General features: G+C 42.0%; 1 protein-coding gene across 1 annotated transcript; it reads left to right on the top strand.

Annotated features, from left to right (window-relative positions):
• The first annotated feature begins 573 nt into the window (after positions 1 to 573).
• On the top strand, positions 574 to 16,725 carry RUVBL1 (RuvB like AAA ATPase 1). Its single transcript, XM_059479993.1, has 11 exons — positions 574 to 803; positions 1,580 to 1,666; positions 2,287 to 2,419; positions 6,277 to 6,428; positions 7,690 to 7,779; positions 8,604 to 8,753; positions 10,049 to 10,112; positions 10,751 to 10,949; positions 12,663 to 12,765; positions 15,752 to 15,843; positions 16,141 to 16,725. Exons 1-11 carry the CDS (start codon positions 663 to 665, stop codon positions 16,298 to 16,300), a joined length of 1,371 nt encoding a protein of 456 aa, XP_059335976.1. The 5' UTR covers positions 574 to 662; the 3' UTR covers positions 16,301 to 16,725.
• The last annotated feature ends 6,585 nt before the right edge of the window (positions 16,726 to 23,310 follow it).

Here is a 23,310-nt window from a genome sequence, read left to right as displayed (position 1 = left end):
GCAGGACACCGAGCCGGGGGCAGGACACCGAGCCGGGGGCAGGACACCGAGCCGGGGGCACCCAGCCCTGCCCCAGCCCCGGCAGCAGCACAAACACTGGCTCCAGAGCCACATCGGATTGGAGAGAGAACGAAAGAGGAAGGAAAGCGCTCCTGGTGCTGCAGGGCCAAGAAACCTGCGAGCAAGAACGAGCTGGTTCCGCCTCCAGGGGGGCTCCACTCGCCTCTCCCCAAACCCCCCTCGCCGACTCAGGGAATCGCAGAACCGCTTCGGTTGGAAAAGAGCTCCAGCCCATGAGGGGTCACCACGTTCTGAACCAGACCCTGGCACCGAGTCCAGCGTTTCCCTGAGCGACTCCAGGCACAGCCACTCCACCGCCCCCCTCCTTCCCGGCCCTACTCCTCCGCAGCGCCCGCGCCCGCCCGGACCGACCGCTCGCGCCGCACGCGGAAACGGGCGGGCGGACCCTAAAACCCTGAGCCCCCGCGGCTGACGGACAGGCCCCGCGCCCAATGAGCGCCGAGAGCGCCGTGGCGGCGGCCAATGGCGGGGCGGGGGCGGGGCGCGCCGGCGCGCGCTGGGAGCCCCGGTAACGCGCGGGCCGCGTGCGAGGAGCGCGGGGCGGCCGGGCCGGAGCTGCCGCTGTCCCGCCGTGCCCCGCCATGAAGATCGAGGAGGTGAAGAGCACCTCGAAGACCCAGCGCATCGCCGCCCACAGCCATGTCAAGGGGCTGGGGCTGGATGAGAGCGGCGCCGCCAAGCCGGCGGGGGCCGGGCTGGTGGGGCAGGAGAACGCGCGGGAGGTGAGCGCGGCGCCGGGCCGGTGAGGGTGACAAGTCCCCGGCACAGAGTGAGAGCCGTGCCCGGGATCCTCCGTGTGGCCGCTGCCGTGTGAGATGCGATGGGGGCGGTCGGGGCTGTGCTTGCTCTGCTCCTGCTCCGCGCAGGGACCGTGGCGGTCTCCCGGGTACCGGCGTAGAAATTGGGGCGTTAGAGGCAACGGAACCGAGCAAAAGTCAGCGGGTTTGGTGCACATGGGGACTGGAGCATCCGCTTCAGTGCGGGGGCCGGATAAAACCATCACAGATTGCTTTGGGTTGGAAGGGATCTTAAGGAAAACCATCGCAGAGTCCCAGATCGGTTTGGGTTGAAAGGGATTTTAAGGACGATCTCTCGTTCCAACCCTCTTGCCGAGGGCAGGACACCTCCACTGGAGCAGGTTGTTCAGAGCCCCGTCCAACCTGGCCGTGAAAGGAGATCTGTAGAGCATCTTCGGCTCAGGCAGCCAAGATTAATTTCTGGCTTTACTTTCAAACCTGTCTCTGTGTTTGGGATTGCAAGAGTGGAAAAGGAGTCGGGGCTCACAGATTGAGTTTCGTTTTCTGTGATTTTTAATGTCTGTGTCAGATAAAATGATTGTAGAAAGTACGTTTCCCTAATATTTTATTTCTTTTTGTGTGCATGAAATTGAAGTCTTTACTTTTTGTTAAACCTGTTATTTCTAAACACTTTAAGTAGCATTGAAACAAAGGATACTATAGCAATACTTGTGTTAACAGTATAAATATTTAATTTACAGGCATGTGGGGTTATAGTGGAGCTAATCAAAAGCAAAAAAATGGCTGGCAGAGCAGTGCTGTTGGCAGGACCTCCTGGAACTGGCAAGGTATTACTCTTCTATTTTTTTACAAAATAAAGTATTTTCAAATGTATTTTAATTTGTCAAAACTGTTTTGGGATAGTGGTTACAAAATGTTTTCATATACTAGAATTTGTTTTCAGTCAACGTATTGATGTAGTTTTCTACTTGATATTTTTACTTTTATGGTGTCATTGACACTGGCAGTACCCAGTGATGTGTTCAGCATCTTTAAAGTGAAACCACCTTTTGTAGGTTACTAAACACATAGGTAACAAGGTCTCTGAAAAAGTTTTAGAAGTTACTTTTATATTAAAAGCCAGAATATTTTTTGCTTGGTTTTCTTTTTTTCCCCCGTGCTATTTATTTATTTTTCACATCTGGATCAACTCTCAAATTCAAATGCCCAGTTTTGTGTTTTCAGGGGTTTTTTTAAAGTCTTTGGCCAAGGTCACCAGTGTTGGAGGAGGGTTTGTTATATGTGAGAAATACATGTCAGACAGAATGGTCTTACCATTAAATTGGTAATTGATGTATAGAAGGTGATGTAATGAGGAAAGTTAACTTTGTGCAAAGGGAATAATTTCTTAATTCTCTCCAAAATGAATGTCTGTGGTTTGTTTTTTTTTTTTTTTTCCCATTTAAAGACTGCTTTGGCTTTAGCTATTGCTCAGGAACTGGGAAGCAAAGTTCCTTTTTGTCCTATGGTTGGAAGTGAGGTCTATTCCACTGAGATCAAGAAAACAGAAGTTCTAATGGAAAACTTCCGACGTGCAATTGGTAAGTTTCAGGAAAAGAAGAATTAAGTGTTTGCATGATACTGACTTTGCTTTTTCCCAGTCATCTAAAAAGGAAAAACTTTTCAGTGGTCAAGACATTTTCAGATTTTTGTATGCTTATTTTCTTCAGTGCTGATCCTAATTTAGTGAATCTCTTTCACACTTAGTGGAGTCAGGTTTTCTGTTTACAAACTGTAAACAGAAAACAAAACAAAATTCAATTTTTGTATTTTGGTTTATACTTCATCAGATTCTCTCATCCTCCACATTCACCTCTCTGTTTCGCCTGTGACTTAATAAAACTGAAAGAAAAAAATAATTTTTAGTTTCTTATGTTAGCAGAAATACTTGTAGACAGAAAAATGCTCCTTCTGTTTTTTGATTTTGTGATTTCACCCTACTAAATAAACAGTGTTAATCAGGGGCTCCCAAACAGCAGCATTAGCCTGACTTACTGTTCCAGTGAGCACAGAGAAAGTTCCATGCCAACTGAATAAACACTGTAACTTAATGTCATCCTCAATTCTACAGTGCATTTACAAGTTTGATGTAAATTGGTTTAATTTGCAGCACAGCCTCAGTGACTATCTAAAATCTCGTACGCAGCTGCTGCTGACAGCTGATAAATGCAGATAGAAGTGGCCCTTGTTTGTGTGAGGATTTGCTAAAGAGAGCCCAGTTGATTTTGGCCCTGAACATATTAACAGTAATTTTCCTGTTTCAGTACCATGTTTCCTCTTGGACTTCATCTGGCAGCAGCAGGGTGAAGCCTCTCAGCTCTTCAGTGAAACAAAAGTATTCTATTGACTTTTATAAGAAAGCAGCTTTCAGTAGGCTCTGGTCTTCTGGTTACCATGAAACTGGCAGGGCCTGGGGGAGGGAAGCCTCAGTAGTCTGCAAAATTTCCTTGATGTGATGAAGTTCCCTGTCAGAGGTTTGGAAACCTGAACCAGCAGGTGGAACTTATGCCATCCATGTTGTCAGTTCTAGAGATAGCAGAGATTTAACAGCCAGCTACATTGTTAGTTCCCTGCATTCCCTGAATGTCAGTAGAGAGACACTTCTAAACAAATATTAATGTTAATGAAAGATGGAGCTTCTTTTATTCCTTCCTGTTGAATTCCATGTCACATTTTTGTAACACAGCCTTTATTGAATATTTTTGTGTTTCAAAAAAGTTCTCCAAATTATTTTAAAGGACTAGTAACCACCATTTCTTATAATGAAACACTTTCCAGTTGAGATTTAATCTCAGGTTTTACCTTCCCTGCTAGTTAAAGAAATATTTTACAAGGGTATATTTAAAAAAAATATTCTGTGCAGTGTGGTTGGGTCTGGTTGCAAGGGAAGCTTCGGTTCACACGTCCATCAGTAATTGAAAGTATTAATTTAGGTTTTATTAAGCTTTGTTTGTATGTCTCCTTGGTAGCAGGTTCTGAGTGCATCATCATTGCTGATATGCATTTTGCTTTCAAGGGGTTTAGCCACCTGAATTGTTAAAAATTATCAGAGATGTTAACATCAAATTTTTTACTTAATAGTTGGGGTTTTTTTCCTTGGAAACTACAGTCTGACTGGTTTGGGTCACTTTACAAGAAAGTAGGACTTATTCTGAGTCTACAGAATTTTTATTGTTAAGTGTCTTTTAATAATGTAGTTTCATGGCCAAGTAGTGTTTGGGATGCAGTAGAGAGATTATAATATGTAAGAAACCTAAAAGGACAGAGTGGAAATGAGGAGATCAAATTGTTGTATGGGTTAAAAGTAATTTAAGTTGGGAGAGATAATTCAGTATAGAGCTCATTAGCAGCTGGTGAGGATGATGATAGCAGCTAATGTTAGGAGCTCAGCTGCAGTAAGAAATAACTGCTGCAGGAGCCACTTCTGTGGTGTAGCTGTTCCTTGTGTTGCCAAGCTGTACCTGCCAATGGGTGGAGCAAACCCTGTTCATCTCCATGGAGTGCTCTTGAACCAAAGCATCAAACAGCCCACAGCTGCTGCCTTGGATTTGGGTCTGATTTGGAAATAGATCTCTGAGAACACTGAGAATGAAGTTTGTAGTTGACACATAGGTATTCATTTGAAATCAAAGGATAATCAGCAGCAAGTTCAAAGCATCAATTACCTTTGTTCAGATCACATTCATCTGTGAATATTTTCTACAGACACCTCTCTAAGAGCACATTAGTCTGGATTAGAGGAATGCTTCTGAAGCAAATCCCTGGGTTTGCCCTCGCTGACTTGGCTTTGACTTGTGTTGTGGAGCAGAATGAGCACTTGAACTGGATTCTTTCCAGATGAAATGGAACTGGAAGATTCATTGCATGCTTCAGCAGCATACAAGTCATACCCCAAACACAAACAGGCTGCCACATTTTCAGAGCAGGGTAGAGCTTGTGCTGGACATCTAAAGCAAAACAAAGAGGACAAGCAACCTGGTCCACTTGGTGGCTATAGCAGTTTCAGTGTGCAGATTCCCATATTGTTTCATACTCATTGCTCATGAGCCAGTGTGATGCAGCCTTGTCTAGGTCAGTTTTTTTTTAATTCAGAGGTTCATTAATTTCTGTCTGATGCTTTGGCACACCTGAAGAACATTTTTAAAACTACTGAAATTAACTTTGTACACAAATTTTTATGTCATCGTAAGTAAGAGAAAGCAAACATTTCCTACCAAGAACTTGTCACAGTTAGGCTGTTTCTGACATTTCAGATCCTTGTCTGAATTTGGCCCCAGTAGAGGGAGACAGACTCGTGTTTGTCAGTTCTTTATAGCCTCTATCAGCAGCTCAAAATTACTGGTGAAGTGTCTGATCTATTTCAAAGCAAAATGAAAAGTTACGGAACAAGCAAAGGTTTATAAAGTCACAATACCCTCAGACTGGGCAGGATGACTTCCCTATATCTTGTTACAGTCCATTCATTATTTTTGGTGTGGCATGTGTGTCTCATAAAATACTTCATGGAGTTTCTTCAGATGTGGATTCTTTGAACTTCTGTGTAGTAAGAGCATACATAATTGTAGTGGTGGTGGTGATGATAGTGGGTTTGCTTTGAAACAGTCTGCCTGCAAATGTCTTCAGCTCTATATTATTTATCAATTTAAAATAACCTAGTTAATTACAGTAATTGACTGGAACAGAAGATAGCCAGATATTCTGATGATTGCTTGGCTGTCTGAAAAATGACAAAGTGAGGATGTAATTTTCAGCTATTTTGAAATAGTTTTAAATTTCTGTTGTAGCAGTTTCTGCTAAATTTTATCTAACTCACCTTTTGCTATTAACTGGAAAATATTTAGAATTATACATAAACCCTTTAGTAATTTTATTATGTTCTAGCACAATACCTGTTAATCAATTTATGTTGTGTTTTTAACTCAGTTGCTAAAATATAAAGTTTACTTTTTTTCTTCTATATTTTTGGTGACTTTGCAGGGCTTTTTTGATGGTCCAGAAATTGTATAAATGTCATATTAATGTCACTAGTTTCAGAAGGTGGTCTGTATTTCTGGCTTCAGCATAGGGAGCAAATCAAGCAATTCCCTGTTTGTGGGAGGGAAAAAAGAGGATCCTAGCATTTACTTCAAGAACTAATAATAAGAAATAGAAGAAAGTAATTTCTAAAAGTTTAATAAACTTCTTAGCAGGTCAGAACTTGGGCTGAGCTTCATTCTTGTGCACAGGATGGATATTCTCGCTTAATATTGAAGAAGAGAGCAATAATTCATCTTTCTGCCTTTAAAAGTAAAGCATTACCATGAAATGTAATGCACCCTAACAATAAATTACATTTTGTAAATGTAAAGCAGCAGACTCACAAGTGTATACTGAAACAATGTTAAACAATTTCTTGCAGGGTTGAGGATTAAAGAGACCAAGGAAGTTTATGAAGGAGAAGTCACAGAACTGACTCCCTGTGAGACTGAGAATCCCATGGGGGGATATGGCAAAACCATCAGCCATGTAATTATAGGACTCAAAACTGCAAAGGGAACCAAACAGTTGAAGGTAAGTCTGGTAGAGTCTCAGAGATTTCCTTAAGTATTTTGGGTTTGCAGCTTCTATTCTTAGCACTTCTTATTTCCATTTCAAGCTCTTGATCCACTCTGTCAGGTGGAGCTGCCAGGAGGCTGCCTTCTTTGGCTAGACAACTTTATCCTGCCTGTTTATCTGCTTTATGTAGGATATTTAGATATTGGTCTTGTGTCCTACTAATAGAAATAGGAGATAAACCCATCATCACTTGGTGAGCAGCTGCTGTTTCTGTTTGGCAACACTCACCTGTATGTCTTCAAGGAGTTAAAAGTGAGTTTTGATAGAAAGAGATCCAGATGCAATTTTGTAAATGACAAATACCACAAAAAATGGGCTGAGTTGACAATCTGAGCTTCATTCTGTCTCAGTCTGTGATACACTCTGACCCTGGCTATAAATTAATGTTCATGGTAATAAACATACGAGAAAGGCCTTGTTTGGTTTTGTTTTTGTGATTGTCAGGAACCAAATTTTTGAGGATAGCTTGGGAAATATTGCCTGTTTAAATATAAATTATTCTTTCTGTCACATCTTTTCTTTCTACATGGGGTGTCATGCTCTAGTGAATATTTGATAGAGAACTGGAAATTGAGCTGGTGTGTTGCCAACTCAGGCCCACTTTCCTTTTGTTTTCTTGTCTCCATTCAATTTCCCTGTCAGACTTGGAGAGAACTAAAAGCTGTCTCTGTTGTTAAGTATCATCTTTCATTTGTTCACTCTGAAAACAAGGAAATGAAGAGCAAAAGTGAATAAACATGTACCAGGAGAAACAAAGGCATCTAATATATTCCACACCCACTCTCCCTCACAGAGCTCCACAGAGGATAAGGACTCAAGAAATGAAGGAATATTGATTCATATATTCAATGCTATAGGCAGATTTTTTATAAAAGTTTTCCTGGAAAGCTAGAGAATTACTGTTTATTGAGTATAAATACATTGTCACATTACTCAGAGGTATGTTTTGTAGCTGGTACCATTATGTTTCTGGCACTGTCACTTCCTTTTGGATAGCAGATTTTTTTGTAAGACAGCAAGTTCTGTGCATCTTCCAGATTTATTTGCTATCCCTACTCCAAACATTACAGCTTTATAAAATCCTAGAGGTATTGTCAGGGTGAGTTGCAGTTTAATTTCAGCTGATGGGAGTGAGCTTCAAACTGAATTTCTTTACCTTGATTACCATAACAATATGGAGCTGTTTTGATCAGCTGTGCTGTTTGCTTGTCTCCAGCTGGACCCGAGCATTTTTGAGAGCTTGCAGAAGGAGCGAGTGGAAACCGGTGACGTTATTTATATTGAAGCAAACAGTGGAGCTGTCAAGGTAAAAGAAAAGTTCTGTACTTTTATGCAAGTGTATGTTTTTTGCAGACCTTTCTCTGCCTTTGTCAGAAGGTTCTCTGATTTATTAACCTTAACTGACATGGTATGGTTACATGGAAATTTTAAAAAGAGCCCAGTGCTTTCCTTATCGGGAGAGAAAAGTCTCTTTTGCACCCAAAGGATGTGGAGATCTGGTTCACAATTAAGGTCATCTGGCAAGGAAGCTATCACTGATGCTGTCTGGATGGGTTTTCTTTTCTGTAAGATCAAGGCATCTCTAAGGGAAGAGGGGAAGAGCCAAACAACTTTAGTCATTTTCAAGCTGACATGTGCAGTGTATTTAATCTTTCTTTTATCGCTCTGATATTTTCTCCACAAGATATATACATGTAGAAGGGAATACTGCATTAGTTAGCATTCTTTTCATATCTGATTTAGAAAGTGTATAGTGATACTTGCTGTTTAATGGATGAGCATAATATTTTCTATCATAATAAATCACCCACCTACAAAGGAGGTTCTCCCAATCTCTGGTTAATCTGCTGGATTTGTCCTTTAGCAAGAATTGTGTACAGTAAAAGAAGGGGAGAGAGGAGTAGAATATTGTTGCCACTGAAAATATCAGGTGTTTCTCAACAGAGTTTTTGAGCTTTGATCAGCAGATAGGGTATGCCTGTTGCTAAGTAGGGACTGGGATGTCTGAACTGTCAGCTGAAGCTTGTCAGAACTGGAATTGTGAACTAACCATGTTATCAAATTCGTGTCACTCAAGGTTTTGGTACTGAAATTAATTCTATACCTGGGTTTCTCCTTTTTGTTCCTCAGAGGCAAGGCAGGTGTGATATCTATGCTACAGAATTTGACCTTGAAGCTGAAGAGTATGTTCCTTTGCCAAAAGGTGACGTGCACAAGAAAAAGGAAATTATTCAGGATGTCACCCTGCATGACTTGGATGTGGCCAATGCTCGACCTCAGGTATCTGACTTCACAGATTAAGTCTTTACAGAAAAATTATTTGGGATAGATGTGATGTTACCAGAATAATTGAGATGTAGGAAGTTGAGCTAACTCACCCTCAAAGATTCCACTGTAGGAAAGGCAGTAGGTGTTACACCTGGAAGCCAGTCTAGCCCAGGGCTCTGCCATGGAGGTTAAGGAGGTTAAAGCAGTTGTTTCCTTAGAATTCATGCACCTGGTCATGGAATACTGTCAGGATAACACTCCTGGCACTACAGAGAATGGTCTGGGAGTTGTAGGACAGGTTCCACACAGGTATTTTGAATCCACCACCTTCACAGTTAATGCAAAATCTAGACCCTGCTCTCTTTCCTTCCACTGCTGTGCCTCATCACTTGCAGAAAAAGAGCATTGTGGGCTGTTGCCTCTGACCAGAAAAAGGGATTATTGCTTTCTCTCTAGAGGGAAAGCTGCCTAGGTTTGAGGTAGGTAAGGTGTGAGGTAGCAACAGCCAGACCTGCAAACTTTCATTTTAATGGAAGTTCTGAATGCAGATTAATATATTCTGCTCTGTGTTTATGGTTTTATAATTATGAAGTGGAAACTGCAAGGACTGTGATAAAAGGTGTCTTAAGTATTTTTCACTGCTGTGGATTCTGTTGATATTCTTACTTGTTTCAGAAATGTTTCATAGTCACTTGTTAAACTTCTTTGTGAATTTCAGTAGGGCTCTGCATGTATTGCAGCAAAAGAAACCCCAGAAAATAGAAGAATTACTCCTTGCTGTGTCTTCACATAAATCCACTCTTGAGGGAATTCTATCTCTGTCAAAACCAGAAGTCACTAACAAGTTTAAATGCTGGAATCCCTACAGTAAAACAATACAACTCATTAACTTATTCAATTTCAAAATAATTTACAAAAAGAATTATTTGATAAAAATAATGGTATTAAAAAGTTATAAAATTTAGAATTATTCTTCCTGTGTTGACAGGCTGAGCACCTACTGTGCATGCAGGCAGTCCACATCTTTGTGTGCCCTGACAAGTTCATTCCTTAAGAGTTCCTCTGTGACAGTTTTTTCAAGAGAGGATATCTCATTTTGATTTTTTATGCTCTCCAAATGAGCAAGGATGGGGGGGTAGCTAGGTGATTGTTTAGAATACTCCTGTGGTGAGGTGACCTAAACTTTGACAGATTATCAAAGACTGCTCTTAGAAACAACTTCTTTGACTAATTCCTGATCTAAAAACTTCCCAAAATGTGTGCTTACTACATGACCTCAAAGCTGATCTGTCACTTTCTTTTCCTAGGGAGGACAAGACATCCTTTCTATGATGGGACAGTTGATGAAACCTAAGAAAACTGAAATTACTGGTATGAAATTTGTATGGCATTTTGAGATTGTGTAATCTATGTGTTTTCCAGTTAGAAAATGATTTTAAATAGTGTTACTATATTTAAATGAGTAACTACATACTATCTATTCACAACTACTCAGATTTCCAAAAGCATGATACAGTTGCTAGAATTACAATGGCTGGACTCAGTACAGGTTACTGGTTCGTGCATGTAGTGGTAAAATGTATCCAGTGCCCTGCACCCATCTTCTGGTGAGAGGTCAGAATGCCAGCGCCCATCCTACAACATCCCTGCCACAGTGTGAGGTTCAGGCTTTCAACAAAGAGCCAAACTGAATACAGCAGTAAGACACAAATTCTAGAAAGTGATGTAGCAATCATACTGAATTTCGGTGGGGTAGAAGAATGGCACCTCTGTAACAGCTGTCTAAGGACATGAATTTTTCAAATGTGAGTATTTCAGTTAGAAATACTTTGTTGCACAGATGTCTCCCCAGCACTATGAAATGTCACAAAGTTTGAGTCACAGGTATTTTCCTTGTGGCAGTAAGATACCAAACCATGGAAAAGTTCAAGAATTTTCTTTACTTCAAGCCTTACCCTCTGACCCATAGTTCACTGGCAGAACAACCAACAGTTTCTTTTTGTTCTCAGACAAACTTCGAGGAGAGATAAATAAGGTGGTGAACAAATACATTGATCAAGGCATTGCAGAGCTGGTGCCAGGTGTGCTCTTTGTGGATGAGGTTCACATGCTGGACATTGAGTGTTTCACATACCTGCACCGAGCCCTGGAATCTTCCATTTCCCCCATTGTCATCTTTGCTTCCAACCGAGGAAACTGCATTATCAGGTAGGATGGCTAAACTGGAATTTGCCACTTTGCATTGTTACAAAAATCTTGGAATTAGCTGTGTCAGTAGAGTTACAATCTTAGAAGGCTTTTGTCTCTCAAATTGGCACCTGTGATAATCCTCTGCATGAGTTGCAAGCTGCATTCATGCTCAAGAGCTTCATGATGGGACAAGCATTTAACACCAGGCTGACTGGAATTCCTCCTTTCCCCTAACCCGTCTCTCCTCTGACAGTCTCTGAATTGTTTCACTTCTGTGACAGTTACCATTGTCATTGTATACCTCCATACATCTGTTACCTGCACATTGGGGACATCAAAAGCACCAGAGCTACAAACCTCTAAAAACCATTGTTTCCTGCTTCTGGATTATTTTGCTGCTTGCAATCCTAATTCCGTCAGACTTCAGCTTCTAGTTCATACTGGTAAAGTGTGTCACGGTTCAGCCTTTCCCTTTTCCTGCTCTGTTGGTCTGACATTTTGTGATTCTTCAGTCTTGCCAACCAACTTGTTTTTAATTTCCACTTCACTTTGATATTTTGCACCCACAAAATGCATTCTTTGCATGTTCAGTAAAAGTTCCCTCCTCTGATTTCAGTCTTCTGTAAGTTCTACTACCAGTTTGTGGTCTAGGTCTAATTACGTCTAAACAAGCTGTCATTAGCAATGATTGCTACTCTTTGGATTGATTTAATTCAGCTGTATAACCAGCTTTTCCTTTCCCTCATAGAGGCTCATCTGGTATTAATATTTCTCTGTTTGCATTGGGTAGAAGTGAGAATGATAAGCCCTTCAAAAATGTTTAGGATGGACATTACTTCAGTCTGTTTGCAAAGATGTAAAAAAGCTGTCTTGTAAAAGTAAAGGAAGTAGAGATCCGTCGGCATGGATTCACTGCAGATCTTGTTATGAAAAAGCTGTGACTTAAGAAAGGAAATTTTCCATATATTAGTGACAGCTAATATTGGAGAACATGGCCAGAGCTGCAGCTACCTAAATACTAGCACTGAACTTAAAAGTGTAATTCTCCACCTGCACTTCACTGTTCTTACTGCAATCTGTGTAATTCTCCTAAATTAAATCTGGGTATCTTTTGACTTCACAGTAAATTACAGTGGTCCTGGGAAACCAAGAGTGCATGTGTCTGCAGGCTGTGCTGTTGGGAGTTGTATGTCAAACAAATAAATATGTCAAACAAATAAAGTGGTTGGGGATCTAGATCCTGCCCTGTCCTTCATACAGAGACCTAAACTTCTCAGTTTGCTGGATTGCAGGCATGGAATGTAAACCACCAAAGTATTCACTGGAGGGACTGGAGAGAATGCCTTGCTCAGCCACAGGGCATGTTCTCCAAATGAATGATAATATATATAATTTCTGCTGATACTGCTAAACAACTTAGTAAGAATGATTTGTTCCTTGCTGGAGGATGCCTTGGAACATTAGATAAGGCTGTATTGTGAGAATACAAGAAAGCACCTCTCACTATATTTGAGGCACGTTTAAGAGCTCCAGCAATAGTGTTTGTTTCCCTGGGGCTGTCTGGAATAAACCTTAGACCAGAATGTTTCCTGTCTCTGACCCAGGGGTGTGTGTCTCTGTGGACACACAACAATTGTAAACTAATATAGTCACTCTTTACTGATTTTAACCAAATCAATGTACTGAACTCCCAGTAATGTCTGATTTCTTTCTGTTTGGTTTCTCCTCTAGAGGCACAGAGGATATTGTGTCTCCTCATGGAATACCATTGGACCTGCTGGATCGAGTCATGATTATCAGAACCATGCTCTATACACCCCAGGAAATGAAGCAGGTATGCACAGCATTTTAAAGAGCTTGTTACAAGTCCCCAGAGCTTCTGTCTGTTCTGTTAGTGTAGAGATGTTTGGCTCTGTGGTCACCAGGGCTTGTGCCAGAAAGCTCCCTGCTTGCTAAAAGCCTGCTTCTCTAGGAGTCAATACAGAGAGCTGGTTAAAGCTGTGCACACAACCTCTCTGACTCCAGCCACTGAGGAGTTGCTGAGCACATGTGGAGCTGAAAGTGGCACCTCACTTGCAGGAAGGGATGAATTGTTAGCTGAAGCTACCTCTTGCACAGATGTACTTGCCATAGTTTGCAGATTTCAGCAGGTGATGCTTTTTCAGTTGGTGTAAGATGAAGTGTCACATCATGGGATCTTTAGTCCCAGACCTCAGGCTTTTCCCTCACATGAGAGGGATTGAGGAATACACCCTCATGTGCTGCATTTTTGCCTTTATGCCCTTATGTACCTTTAACCTACTGGGGCTGTCTCCTGAAATAGGGAGAATTTAATGCCCCTAGTTAAGTTTGGAAATATAAACGCAGAAAGTGTTGCAGAGATATCCTTCCAAATGCCTAGAAGTTTTCCTGTGGGGCCATCACAATGCATTGTATATTGATTATAATGCTTGGTGCCATTAGGATGCATTGTGTCAAAGATCCCCCCCCCCTCATTAGCCTCTCAGTGCTGGGAAGTGACACAATGCAGAAGACATTAGGGTTTACCATGTCAATTCTTTGTATTATTTAAGAGATAGTGTCACTGGAGGAGAGTGTTATGCCAGATAATGGTCTCCTGCTGCTGGAGAAGTGCCAAGGTGATGTGGATGCATTTATGGAACAGAGGCAAAGCTTCATTTCACTTGGTTTGAGGAGCTTTTCATTGATGATGTCCTGAGCTGTTCTCAGGATGATTTTTTTTTGTACCTAGAGGACATTTTGAAGCATTGTGGTGTAAATTGCAGTAGAAGCAGCCCAGTGATTTAACAATACAATTAGGTTTAGTCTACAAAACAAATTTTCATGTGTGACTTTTACTCAACCTGGGGATATTAGAGACTGTCTGGATTTCCCTGTAGTGTAAGTGAATTCTGTGTAGTTAGTGCTGGATTACCATGCAGGTAAGACACTTTCTGAATGCTGCTGTTCAGAAGGGCTGGGTAAATGCTGGGATTTCCACCTCCCCAGAGCTGAAGGAAAGGAAGTGTTCAGAGTAACATTTCCTAAAGGTAGAGTTCAGACATTTGGCCCCATAAATCATGTTCCCATAGTCAGATAACCTCATCTTCCCTTAAATTAAGGCTTTTGAATGGCAACTTCTCATGGGAGAAGAGGAGGAGCTATTACACTTAACTTTGGCTTCTAAGTACAGTTGGGATGGGGGTAAAAACAAGGCATAAGTAAGTTAGTTCTCTATTTTTGCTCTCATTATTTGTCTTTCATGTTAGGAGGAAGTTTCTGCTGCTGATGTTTCTGTGTGAGACTCTTTGCCTTCACCATTGAATCCTTTATCAGCACAGAATCTGGTCATGTATCTACTGAAAGTTTGTTCATAACCAGTTCAAAATGTTTTTTGAGCATGTTGATAAAGTAGAAATCCCATTGTGAAGTGCTGCTCTGAGACAAGACACACAGTAACCTTAGTGCAGCTAGAATAGGGAAAAAATGCACTTTTATGCTTATTCTAGTCAGGTGATGTAATCAAACTTTTTTGCATATGTGCCTTGGATATTAAAGGTTATAATTGAGATGTTTTGTTCCTAATGTATTTCACCTGATAAACACTTGTTTTCCTATTCCATAGTAAATGGATATGTAAGCAAGTGGTGGATTAATGGCTTGGGCCCTAGTCTTTAGGCAGTGTTCTACCAGGTTACAGATAAAAAGTTATTCTAAAAAACATTGTTGAAGATGCGACATTCAAAACCTTGTTTGTAGCAGAGGAAGAACAAAGTAGCAGTGTTTGAATGAAGGGAAGGGGAAGTCTGAGTGATCTACAGGTAAAAAAAAAAATCTTCAGCCTGAAATTGCAATTGGCAGCAGCATTGCCAATATTCAGTGCACATATCTTAGCACCAACTTTCTGCCATTTCAGGCCCCTCTCTTCCTCTGCTCCCTGAGTGCATTTTTATGGCTTTAATTTAAACGAGTGCTTCTTGATATCTTGTTTACAAAGCTGCCAAAGTGAAAAATACCTGTATTATATGAGGCTTGCAGTTCCAGAGTTATCTCTGCACTACAACACAACATCATTATCCAGTCTGCCCCTTATCACTCAGCTGGTAATACAGACTACCGAGAGACTTGTGCCACTTTTGTTACAGCTTTATATGCTCAGGCTTATTGGTGATATCTTCCTCTCCAACTTTGTAAAGATCTTCAGACTGGTACAAGCCTGAGACTGTTCTTGAAAGATTAGATTTTTCTTAGTGATTTTTTTTTTTCTTCTTGAAGGAATAGGTGAATCATAGAAAGTAACTTTTTGATTTATTTTACTATCTTCTTGTCAATTGAATAAAAAGTGTGTTGTGAGCTGCTAAGGAAAGGGTGTAGTTTTCTGTAGGGCTTTTAGGAGGGCTCTGCTGTGCAGCACCAGTGACACACTGCAGAATTCAGTAACTGCCGTGGCTATCCAGAAGCCTCCAGCTGCCACTAACTTCTAGCATACATTTTCCATTTTCTTATATAAGTGCTCATATTCTGCTCCTTATTTGTAGATAGGGTTTGCCAAGTGTGCAGAGTTACTGTGAAGGATTAGCAGTCCAGATGTGTTACTTTACCTTCCTTGTGTGATAAGATTTTTTACCATTATATTTGCCTCTTCAAAGACTTAGAATTCTACAAATTCTGGTTTAGTGATAATTTACACCAGGGTAACTCTCCACACCGTCTTGTTTTGTAGCATGTCTCATCTCTAAGCTGACAGTTTACAGATACTAAGTTAAGTAATTTAGCATGTTAATTGCTTGGGCACATACCTCACTTACTCTTCCCAACAGATCACCAAACTTCGTGCTCAGACAGAAGGGATTAACATCAGTGAAGAAGCTCTAAACCACTTAGGGGAAATTGGTACCAAGACAACCCTAAGGTAAGTTGGGCACAGTTTTCTGTTCAGCATGACTGGGTCTAAAGCCACTGTAGGATAACTCACTGTTGGAAGCAGACAAACCTTCCTTTACAATGACATGGTCTGTTAGCAATCATTAAAAAGAGAGTGGTAATGCTCCTCTTTTCTTCTTTAATGAATGAACGTGCTGGAGTGCTTGCTGGCTTTCTCATACTGCTGCTAGAGCTGTGTTTCCTAGCAAATGTCCCAGCTCTCTTTGTCATCATTCCCTGGGATGCACTGAATTGTAATTACTCATCTGCCTCTGTTTGATCACAGGTATGCTGTGCAGTTGCTGACCCCAGCTAACCTGCTTGCCAAGATTAATGGGAAAGACAGCATTGAGAAAGAGCATATTGAAGAAATAAATGAACTTTTCTATGATGCTAAATCCTCAGCAAAAATCTTGGCTGATCAACAGGAGAAGTACATGAAATGAAGAGCTTATCATGTTCCATGCTTTGAAGTAGCTTTAACCCTTAGCCAAGGCTGGCTTAGTTATTGAATGAGAAATGTTAATGGTTTGTCTCTTTTGGGACTGAAGAATATTTAGATGTTGGACTGCTTTATCAGGCCAGAATTAACTATTGAGTGTTCCTGTTTCATTATCAATAAGATGCTCCATGGTTTGTGTGTAACATCTTAGTCTCCCTTTTATCAGTATATGTGACATTAGTAGCTCTTGGCCCATCAGTTTTGTCTTTAGATTTCGTTACGAAGAGCTCCAACTGAAGTTGATGCTTAAGAACAGTCTATTTTCTTTATGAATCCTGTTTTAAAATAGTTTCCTTTTACAGATGATAACTTTTTGGTTTTGAATCAAAGTTTGTCTGAAGTGCTTTATAATAAAACATGTCAAGAATATTGGAAGTGTGTGTGTGTTCACTCTGGATGTTGACCTAAGAAACAGTCCAAATAAACTGAAATTTAAAAAGCCAAATATGAGTGAAATGGATCTTCAACACAAAAATAGATTGCAGCAAAGGGAAAGATAGATTGGGCCCTTTTGATTACTGCTTTGTAGGGTTTGGGTTTTATTTTCTGAAGACTTCCTTAGAGAATGCAGAAATACATAATCATTATCTTTGCCCTATTTAAAGCCTTTTCCCCAGAGAAACTTAAATTTTTCTTGGGTTTTCCTAAAGCAGATTTTAAAAAATTCATTTCCATCATGATTAGCTATTTTTTGCATTATCCCCACTTTCTTGATCACTCAGAACCAGAAAAAGTTTTCAAACTAAAACTGAAATCCCTCTCTGCACAGTCTGGATGAACTTCAGCTTAGTCTCACGTTCTCAGTTGTGTGAAGCATGGATACCTGATTGCTTCACAGCACTTTGAGGTGATCTATGTACACTACTTAAATAAGCATTTCTTGGGGTAGTGTGGGAAAAATAGTAATTTACCACAGGAGGCAAGGTCTAAGTGTCCTTTTTAGCATGTGCAAAGTGGACATTGAAGAGGATGACTTCAGTTAACTCATCAAAAATTTAAATCTGTGTTCCTGAATGAGACACTGCCTCACAAATACCAAACATACTCAGCCTTCCATAAGTCCTTCACAGGAAGTCTGTGGTTCCTCATGTGGGGAGAGTCTCAGTAATGGGAAATAAATCACACTTTGGGGTGGATTTTTTGTTTTGTCCTTACAGGCGAATCTACCTCTGTTATTCGTTTTGCTTTCCTAAGAGGTTTTATCTGAGACTTTGTGGTAGTTAAAGAAGATAAAATTATCACAAAGCCATAGCATGCACACTTGTATAAAATAATGTACATGGGTTAATTGATACATACCAAATGTAACAAAGCTCCCTTGTTAAATCAGGGAATTCTGCCTCCTAAAACACGCAGGAGCTCAGTCATCATCTCCTTGGGGAAGGAGATCAACTGCTAAAAATCTCTGTCCTCACCCCTTTATGCTCTAGAGGCTTGTCTCTTCCTTGTGCTGAAGTGCTGTTAGTGGAAATTGCTAATGATTTTTCAGCTCCAGTAACTGTGGACTGGACTGCAGTCTGCTGGGGAGAAAAAAATAGAGCTGGAAGGAAGCTGGGTGGTTTGGATTAAAAAATGTTTTGATCATATTCTACCATCTCAGTCATGTAAAAACCTGTCCCATTCTTCAAAGTAAAATTCAGTACTCTTGTCAGCCAGCCCTGATTAGCTTTTGTACTTCAAATAATCTACCTACTCCTTTCTCTACATCTGCAAATAAACAATAATGACAGATACATTTAATTAATTATTTTTTGTTTATCTGTGAATATTTTTGGCCAAGGAGCATTCCTCCTTTCAAACCTAAAAATCTGCTCTCTTACTAACTCCAAACGAATAAAGATTGCAATTAAACCAGCAGAATAATTTTCACAGTGCTTCTAAAATCTCTTTTTACTGTGGCTGGATGGCACATTCTGTTTTAGTGCTCTGGCAGCACAGAGACAGACACGGTGAATTAAGCTGCTGCATGATCAAAATTGAACCTTCTTTTTTTCTGTTGCAGTTTGAAAGTCCTTCTTGGCAATGATGAATGTAGTTATTTAAGAATATAAGCACCATTTTTCTTTGAGTTTTCTGAAATATCTAACTGATCAATTGAGAAAGAAGTTTGAAAAAGCCCTAAATAATTCTGAATGCCAGAGCAGTTCAAAGGCCCAATCAATGTTTGATTGGCTTTTTAGTGATGAATTTGTCTCTGTTCACTCAGCAAAAGACCTACTGGGGCAGTGAAGTGTGGATTTCCTGGGATACTGAAATCCCTAGACCACTGTTCCCAATTACCATCAGCAGGAAGGGACAGAAACTCTTGTTTCTACTTTAGCAAGCCAGTTGTTTCTTTGCTTACAAAATGTTCTTTATAAAAATTCAAGCTCTGTAAAACTGGGGAGAAATATCTGTTCTCACAACACTAAAACAAGTGATTCTCTGTAAAACTCAAGCTGTGTAGCCTGCCAGACCTCAGATACAAGCAAAGACCTGGGAAGAAGTGAACTGTGTGCCACACACTGCAAATTAGGAGCTCCATCTGACCCTGGTTTCTCAGCAGACTCCATGACTGATGGTGCCTGTCACTTGAAACTCACTGCAGGTACAAGGGTACTTCAGTAAGAAAACAAGATTTCAAAATACACACAGAGGAGAAAGCAGCACCAATCAAACTAAATCAGTTTTTCTAAACCTTGAGTAATTAAAAATAAAATAATTACATCATGGTGTAACAGCATCTTTACATCTGCCAAGTCTGTGGCAGAGCAGTGGCTGGTCCCAAAGAATCTCCAGGAAGAGCAAGGACCCTTCTAATGGGCAGAACTCGGTGCAGAGTGTGCTCAGGAGGGGCTAGCCTGGGGTCACCCCCAGAATTTGCCTCTAGAAGGGCTCCTTTTCCCTTCTGCACCTTCAAGTGTGCACAGCACAAAGCCCTGGCCCTGCAGGCCCCTGTCCCCTGGTGCCACCTCTCTGATGGCCATTAAGGGCCCAGGGAAGATGTAGAGCTGTGCTACCAAGGGAAAATCCTTCCACTCTGAACCGTGAGCCAATGTTTATCTGGCCTATTAAGGGACGTCCAGCAGACTTAGTGGTGTCAAAGCTGTGCCAATGAAAAAAGGTCTTTCATATTACTGATAAAAATAGTTGTGTTGAAAGAATCACTGCACCATATACAATAGGTGCTGAAAGATCTCCAGAAAAAGTAGAAATACTCCTGACACAAAGCTACCCCTTGAAGGAGGAAGGCACAGGCAGCAAGGAACATTCCCACCAAATAAGTTTGGTTATTAATATTAAACATGAAAGAACAAACTATTATTTTAATTCTTTTCTTTCTATTTTCCACAAAGGTTGCACTTGGTGCATTAATCTTCTCAGGGAAGTTTTTACGACCGATTGCTTACACACTATGAGAAGTTTCTCCATCCATTACTTGCAGGGAAACGGGTCCTGCTGTATAGGAAAATATTTGTTACATCTTATCAGGGTGACACATAATCTAACAACAATTACAGCAAGCCCATATTTTGTACTATTTCGTTTTCAACGTGAAAAATAGTTCTAATATTAAACCTGGGGTGGGTGGGGGCTCTAGTAACCAGTTGAATATTATAAGCTGTGATTTCCTTTCAATGTGGAGCAATGCCACACTGGATCCTGCTCTGAGGCAGGGCATACCATAAATCCAGTGTACGTGCCTCCTGTGCAGATGCCATGGGCTGCTGGTACCTGAAAGTTGATTCCTCCTGTTTATACACACCAAGGGCAGAAATTGCCCTGTCTTTAGTTTTCATGTGGCCAAAAACATTTAAAACAAAATTAACCTCTAGGGGAAAAGCAGGAGATAGTCTGAAAGCTGACCCAGCCAGGAAACCACCATTGTCATGAAAACTCAAGACTGTACACATCCTGACAACTTCCCACCTCAAAAATTGGTCCAGATGCCCTCAGAGGAAATAGCTTTTATTCCCTTGGTGCATTGGCTTTCACCATTTGAAACTGGGGTACCCACAAACAGCACCAGAGTGAATGCAGCAGCTCAAAGCATGGCAAGAGTTTTGCTGTGGTCAGCAGGCACAAGACACAGGTGAAACCTTTCCTCAGGATGTGCTGGTGTCACACCAGTGACCTGTTTTACTCCCTGCAGGGCCAGCAAAACACTTCCCAAAACATTTGGGAACCCTTCCTCTGCACCAGTGCCTGCACTCGCAGCTGGAGCGTGAGGTACATCAGTGTTCCTCAGGCTGGAAACACTTCAGAGGGGTGAAGATGATGATGTTTTTTATTTCTTTTGACAGAAGATACCGTGGTATTCAGAGTCATTACCAGCAGGAGATTATTTTAAACTCCACGGTTCTCATCCAGCCTCATGATGCCCTGAAGCAAACAGGAGCTTTTCCTGCCTAACATTTTGGTTTCTTTGGAAGGAATGAACAAGTGCCATGCCCTGCACCAGCTCTGGGAGCTGGGTGTAAGCACACTGTGGGATCTCAGTTCACAATTTGTATCTCTTCTGCCAATTAATACCTGTGGAGCCTGTGCATCCACACACATTTTTAATTGTGCATGTTAAAGTGAGTCGCTGACACCAGCAAAGCAGCAGCACTGCTATCCTGGTAGTTACAGCCACAAATTCTATTTAGTGGCAATATTTTGATAAAGTGAGCAGGCCAAGGAAAGGGCAGATTTTTTTCCCCTTTAAACAACAAAATTAAGAATGAATTAATTTTTATTACAAAACAGTCTAAACAGCCTTCACTTGGGTTTTTATTCTGGGTGCCAATTAAAGATTTCCAAACAGAAGAGGACACTTTACCTTGTGACTGTGCAGCACTGCTGGGCTCCCAGCCCTGATCTCTAGCTCTGGCACTGCCCATCTGCCCTGGCTGACACCCCCATGACTCTGCTAGGGGAGCCTGTGATGGTTTCTGGTGTAAAACCAGGCAAGCAAGGGTAAAGAGGAGAGATCTGAGCACATTTCAGATTGGAAACCAGGCACAGGAAGGGGTGCAGGGACAGCAAAGAGGCCAAGAGCGCACTCACATCTGCAGCTGATGCTTGCTTTCTTTCCCAAAGAAAGTTCAGATTCCTGAGTCTGCAATGAAAAGTGGGAAAATGGCACAACTTGAGGTTTTACTGCCAGCTCAACATGGCCCCAGATTCCACTGATCACACAGATCCTGTCTGCTGGGGGAAGCCGGAATCCACAGGGATGTTGAAGGCAGCTGCCATGAAAACAACACCCAGGCTGGGCTCAAGCAGCACAGGAGGGAGGCGGCAGGGGCAGCCCTGGCTCCTGGGCTTTGGGAACACTGTGGTGCCAAGAGCACCAGGGCTGCCCTGACCCAGCCCTGGGCAGAGCTCCTACAGTGCCATGCAGGAGAGGGGTGGCACTGCACTCCCCGCAGCAAAAGCCATTTGCCTATTCATTGGTCAAGCAAGGACAAAAGCAGCATTCCCAGCACATGCCTGATCCCCAGAACCGGGACACTGTCCCTGCAATTGTCACCCCCCTCCCAGTGCTGTGAGCTCCCCTGGCCAGGACAGGCTCTGCCCCACAGGGTGCTCAGCACACTTGGTGTGTTCTGGGTCAGTGATCCATCCCCTTGGTGCCTGCCTTGCTGCTTTCTGCCCTGCGGTGCTATTCACCCTCAAAAGCAATGGTGGTAGCCCTCAGGGATCAGCACTTGTGCGAAGGACAAAACAGATTCTGCTTTCAGACAAATCTGTGGCTGCCAGGGAGCCCATCTGAAGCCACTGCTGCTGTGCAGAACAGCGAGACCAGCACTGCCACAACCCACAGACCACAAAACACTCTGGATTCCCTCGTGGAAGTGGAGACCTTGCCCAAGGACAGCAGCAGCTGCCCACAAAACCCCAACACTCAATCACAGGCCCCACATTCACCCACTGTGCCCCTGCAGAGAGGCTGCTCCACCTGCCAGAGCTGCTGTGGGGTCCCATGGCACACACCTCACCCCAGGTGTGTTCAGGTAACTGAACTGAGCCCCAGTGCACTGCAACAGAGATGAAGCAAAGCAGAAAAGTTTTTTTAAACTGTCTAGTAACCTTGTGTGTGTCCTGAATGGGACATCTGTTGTTCAGTTTTCAAAATTATCTTGAACATTTGAGTTAGAAATCCCTGCTCTTACAGTTTCACGCACTGCAGAAAATGTTACCAGACAAAAGCATTATTTACTCATTTTAGCACCAGATAAACACATCTGAACCATCTCTGTGGGGTGTTTATGAAGGGTTCATCCTTTTAAGCATCCTCTGAGGCTCCTGCTTGGACAGACCAAACCAACAGTGCAGGACACATTTCCCTTCCTCAGTGAGATCCACATGGAGACCAGAGCTCTGCTTCCCTGTGTGAGCTGTGCTTGTCCATTCTGGGTTCAACACTTCCCTTTGCATGAGGAAACATTCCTCAAGGACTGTTCTCACCACTCCTTCTTACCAACACTGATCCCATCCATATGGCTCCCACACCCACCAACCACTGTCTGCAGGAGTTATCATCTGCTTCCATGGAGCAATCACCACTGATTTTTTTGGAGACCAGATAGAACAAACTGCTTCTTTTGGAGATGCTGCCTAACCCTCCCTGCTTTCCCCCTGATCCTGTGGGATTTGAGGCTGCACACCACAGAGAGCAGCACCCCTGATTTTACAGGCAACCTGTTTGATACAGTTCTTCATATAATCCCCACTTTCACTGGGAGAAAAACAAAACCAGATGCAGATTAGCAAATCATTTGTAGGGACAAGAGAGCACAGAATGAGAGAACAACTGCCAAATGCTAATGCTAAAGAATGCAAGCCCAGGGGCTTCCTACCAGGGAGGGACTGACAACTGCAGAGCAGAGCTGGGCAGCCAGGAAAGCTGCTGAAAACCACTGGAGATAACTGCATTTGAGAGCATTGCTGCTTATGCCTTAAATTAAAATAGACACGTTCCCTAAATAC

This window comes from Ammospiza nelsoni, chromosome 11 (assembly GCF_027579445.1).
Source record: "Ammospiza nelsoni isolate bAmmNel1 chromosome 11, bAmmNel1.pri, whole genome shotgun sequence".
In the NCBI taxonomy this organism is placed as follows: Eukaryota; Metazoa; Chordata; class Aves; order Passeriformes; family Passerellidae; genus Ammospiza; species Ammospiza nelsoni.
This window is presented reverse-complemented; position numbering and strand designations above follow the sequence as displayed.